Genomic DNA, 5,000 nt, shown 5'->3' on the forward strand with positions numbered 1-5,000 from the left:
CCTAGGCCCAAACATCGCTTCTCTATTCTTTCTGTGGCCAGCACTTCACTAATAACTCTTAGTGTGGGTTTCTTGAGTAATATGTAAAAATCACACTTGAATTACATTAATAATACATTAATAATACAATTAACATTAACACCGGTCCATGGACAGCAGATAGTAAAATAGCCGTTTTGGCTAATTCTGGCATATTTACATTTCATGTTAATTAATGTGCAATGCCTATGTCAAATAAACCAAAAAATAAATAGAAAATATTAACTTCAGTGAACCATGACTACGGATGAATACTCTATGTTCGCCCCATTTGACCTGCTGTATCCTCTGTTCCTCTGTGTTGTGTGTGTGTGTGTGTGTGTGTGTGTGTGTGTACAGGAGCGTAATGCTGAGAGCGCCATTGAGGCTCTGAAGGAGTACGAGCCTGAGATGGGCAAAGTCTACCGTTCGGACAGAAAGAGCGTCATGATGATTAAGGCCAGAGAGATCGTGCCTGGAGACATCGTCGAGGTGTCCGGTAAGGAGACACACTTGCTCACACACTCACTGACAGGGCGTCAGGGATCTTTCATCGACAGAGAATCAACTCCACCCAAGAGGGGGAGTTAGGGGCAGCCGTGGCCTACTGGTAAACGCTTCGGACTTGTAACCGGAGGGTTGCCGGTTCGAACCCCGACCAGTAGGCACTGCTGAAGTGCCCTTGAGCAAGGCACCTAACCCCTCACTGCTCCCTGAGTGCCGCTGTTGATGCAGGCAGCTCACTGCGCCGGGATTAGTGTGTGCTTCACCTCACTGTGTGTTCACTGTGTGCTGAGTGTGTTTCACTAATTCACGGATTGGGATAAATGCAGAGACTAAATTTCCCTCACGGGATCAAGAGAGTATATTTATACTTATACTTAGAACACACAACTCAAAATAAACACCATTCTAAAACATTTATTTTGTTTTAAATCATGCACATGCATAACAATATTATTAATTCACACGTAATCACACTATTTCATTTTATTTTTTTATATAAAACCTAAAATTTGTTGGAATGTCAAAACTTTTTAATTTGTGGTTTAAAAGTTTGAGAATACCTCACTGTCACAACGCTCACTGCTGGAGTATGATTGGGTTTAAGTAGCTCATTTAGGTGGTCGTATATATTAGATTATCACAGACAGCGTTTGGGGAGTCAGATGTCCACCATGAGGCCGAGTGAGGCAACATGTGTCCATATAGGGGAGTCACACAGCGGCATGCCAGAGAGAGAGAGAGAGAGTGAGAGAGAGAGAAAACATGCTGAGCAAAGGAAAACTAGATACTCCTGCTCTCTCTCTCACACTCTCTCTCTCTCTCTTCACGCCCCTTGACTTTACATCAGTTGTCCTCTGCACAGCGTGTTTGTATCGCTGTTGACTGTAGCAGGAAGCTAGCGGGGATTAACCAGGAAGGAGCAATGCCAGCTAGCGGCTAATTGGCTAATCACCCTCTCCGAGTTCTGCGGACCTGCTCTTGTTCCCTGAGTGTTAGCGCCGCTATTATTACCGCCCGCCGCTGTTTATAGCAGACACACTTGCTTGCCAGATTACGCTCACTATGTGGCGCTTACAGAATACGGCGCAAATTACTGCTCCTAATTCTCCGTACATGATGTCACTGTCAACATCTAAGGCAAGCCAATGAGGCCACTATTACGTCTAGTTCTAGAGGGGGCAAACTCCAAAAAAAACACCAGAGGCACAAACATGCTACCATAAGCTGTCTGACTGACAGAAGCATTTGGGCTTCCACATACCCCAGGCGCTATCCAACAACAGCTTTCTAACAAGTCATAGGAAACATATACAATTGTAGTTAAACTGTGGTAACTGTTGTAAATAGTCAGTACTCTGCACCCCCCCCCCCCCCCCCCCCCATCCCCCCATCACACACACACACACACACAAGCATACTAACACTTTCTTTCTGATTTCTCCTCAGTTGGTGACAAAGTCCCCGCTGACATCAGGATCATTGCCATCAAGTCCACTACTCTCCGCATTGACCAGTCCATCCTCACTGGTGAGTGAAAGTGTCAATCACCAGGGCCCGGCCCGCCTCACCACATCCTCCACTCTGATTGGACAGGACGTTGTCATTGGGCATTCTTAAGAAGCGTGACTTTACAGAGATACATTTTTGCCAAATTCCCAAATTACTTTTCGTAGTGGAGAACCACTCACAAGTTGGTCTGTAGGAAAGCTAATGTGGTCTCTCACCACTGGCTTTCCTGCTAATAATTGTAACGTCTGTAACATTCCCCTGATAGACTATTTATCACAGTCTCTAGGAACCTCTAAGCTAGTACAGTATGTCTGAGTAGTGGAGTATTGTGTTTGCTTTGGAGTATCGTTTTTACCAGACTTGTGTGCTATTTGAGAGTGTTGGAGAGTCTGTGCCCTGCTCACCTGTGCTTCCTCCGCTCCTCAGGTGAGTCTGTGAGTGTGATCAAGCACACCGATCCCGTTCCCGACCCAAGGTCCGTCAACCAGGACAAGAAGAACATGCTTTTCTCTGTGAGTACCACAGCCAAACAGCCAGCTAGCCAGCCATCCATCCATCCATCCATCCATCTTTTCATTTATCTATCTTATCTATCTATCTATCCATCCATCTTTCATCTGTCCATCTACCCATTCATCCACATCTCTTTCTTCCATCCATTTTTTCCAGTCGTTCATTCACTCACCCCTTCAGCTCTGCGGTGTTCCGTTGAAATATTCTTGTACACCTGTACATTCTCACCTGTAGAGTCTGTTTAAGCTCTGTTGTGCTTGTGAGGTTATTAAATCTCTCTCTCCCTCTCTCTCTCTCTCTCGGCTCTCTCTCTCCTCTCTCTCTCCTTTCTCTCTCTTCCCTTCATTCTCCTCTCTCTCTCTTCCCTTCTCTCTCTCTCTTTCTCTCTCTCCCCTCTCTCTCTCTCTCTCTCTCTCTCTCCTCTCTCTCTCTTCCCTTCTCTCTCTCTCCCTCTCTCTCTCTCTCTCTCTCTCTCCGGTCCGCAGGGTACCAACGTCGCTGCTGGCAAGGCCGTTGGCGTGTGCATAGCCACCGGCGTGGCCACCGAGATCGGTAAGATCCGCGACCAGATGGCCGCCACCGAGCAAGAGAAGACCCCCCTGCAGGCCAAGCTGGACGAGTTCGGCGAGCAGCTGTCCAAGGTCATCACCCTCATCTGCATCGCCGTGTGGGCGATCAACATCGGCCACTTCAACGACCCCATCCACGGTGGCTCCTGGATCCGCGGCGCCGTCTACTACTTCAAGATCGCCGTCGCCCTGGCTGTGGCCGCCATCCCTGAGGGTAAGATAGAGAGGACACACACACACACACACACACACACACACACACACATACACACTCACACACCTTACAGACGACTTCTGGTCTCTAATCTAAATCTGTGATACTCTTGGTTATTTTCTCCGTGTGTGTATGTGTGTGTGTGTGTGTGCGTGTGTGTTTGTGTGTGTACAGGTCTGCCCGCCGTCATCACCACCTGCCTGGCTCTGGGTACCCGCCGTATGGCCAAGAAGAACGCCATCGTCCGCTCCCTGCCCTCCGTGGAGACCCTGGGCTGCACCTCCGTCATCTGCTCCGACAAGACCGGCACACTCACCACCAACCAGATGTGTGTCACCAAGGTAAGGAGATCACACACACACACACACACACACACCTTGAACACCTACCACATGTGTGTGAACATCAAAGAGAATGACACAAAAGAGAGAATACAGCACAAGTGTATTTGTGTGGGTTTATGCTCTATAGTCTTGTGTTGTATGCTGGCTAGGCTATGCTATGGATTTTACTTACACTTGAACTGGGTCTCTCCACAGATGTTCATCGTTGACAATGTCGATGGCGATCACGTTGCCCTGAGCAAGTTTGATATCTCTGGCTCCAAGTACACCCCTGAGGGAGAAGTGTAAGTACACACACTCACACACACACACAAACAGAAAACAGCTGAAAATATGTCTGAACGAGACTTTGTTCACAGTCTGTCTTTATTATTTCTCTATAAAGGGAATACTTTAGTGTATATAATAAAGTGTGAGAGTGACCGCGGGCATCTCTGTGTGTTTAGGTCCCAGGGTGGTGCCAAGGTGAAGTGCGGTCAGCATGATGGTCTTGTTGAGCTGGCTACCATCTGCGCTCTGTGCAACGACTCCTCTCTGGATTACAACGAGGTGTGTGTCTCTCTCTCTCTCTCACACACACACACACACACACACATAGATAAATGCATTTTCTCTTTCTCTCTCTGACACACACACTGACTCCTGACTCTCTCTTGCTCTCTATCTCACACCAACACACACACACAAAAACCCACGCTTTCTCTCTCTCTCTTTCATACTCACACACACACACACACACACACACACACACACACACACACACGCTTTCTCTCATACACCCACTCTCTCTCTCTGATACACAGCCTGACTCTCTCTCGTTCTCTTATACACATACACACACACACACACACACACACACACACACACACACACACACACACTCTCTCTCTCTCTGCCTCCTGACCCACTCTGTCCTGTCTTGTCCCTCCAGTCTAAGGGCATCTTTGAGAAGGTCGGTGAGGCCACTGAGACCGCCCTGTGCTGTTTGGTTGAGAAGATGAACGTGTTCAACTCCAATGTCTCTGGCCTGTCCAAGCCCGAGAGAGCCAATGCCTGCTGCTCCGTAAGTACCCCCCCCCCCACCCCCTCCCTCTCTGAACCCCACTCACTTCAATTCAAAAAGCTTTATTGGCATGAATAAACATCCACAAAGAAAGTGTTGCCAAAGCATATAAGAAAACATCAGCCTCCCTTAAACATTCCGCCATTGTTTGCCGAATTTGAATGCACCTCAGGTGTGTTTTTTATTTACCTGCAGAGAAGATGGTTCTGAGGTTGTGAGCGCCCAAATGACCCCTTTATGACCTTTGGCTTTGGAAGGTTTTA

The 5,000-nt window shown here is 47.7% G+C and overlaps 1 protein-coding gene across 1 annotated transcript in view; it reads left to right on the plus strand.

Moving 5' to 3' along the window:
- The window catches only part of atp2a1l (ATPase sarcoplasmic/endoplasmic reticulum Ca2+ transporting 1, like), a 17,108-nt gene that overhangs the window by 4,502 nt on the left and 7,606 nt on the right, over positions 1 to 5,000 (plus strand). Inside the window, exons 5-12 of the mRNA XM_076297788.1 lie at positions 379 to 517; positions 1,972 to 2,052; positions 2,461 to 2,546; positions 3,033 to 3,330; positions 3,505 to 3,671; positions 3,870 to 3,958; positions 4,121 to 4,223; positions 4,606 to 4,737. Coding sequence (XP_076153903.1) covers positions 379 to 517; positions 1,972 to 2,052; positions 2,461 to 2,546; positions 3,033 to 3,330; positions 3,505 to 3,671; positions 3,870 to 3,958; positions 4,121 to 4,223; positions 4,606 to 4,737 — 1,095 coding nt within the window. The remainder of the gene's footprint in view (positions 1 to 378; positions 518 to 1,971; positions 2,053 to 2,460; positions 2,547 to 3,032; positions 3,331 to 3,504; positions 3,672 to 3,869; positions 3,959 to 4,120; positions 4,224 to 4,605; positions 4,738 to 5,000) is intronic.

Source organism: Alosa pseudoharengus, unplaced genomic scaffold, assembly GCF_046254945.1.
Source record: "Alosa pseudoharengus isolate Yale_2024_CS ecotype anadromous, Long Island Sound unplaced genomic scaffold, YU_APseudo_1.1 YU_APseudo_1.1_scf_21, whole genome shotgun sequence".
NCBI classification, from domain to species: domain Eukaryota; kingdom Metazoa; phylum Chordata; class Actinopteri; order Clupeiformes; family Clupeidae; genus Alosa; species Alosa pseudoharengus.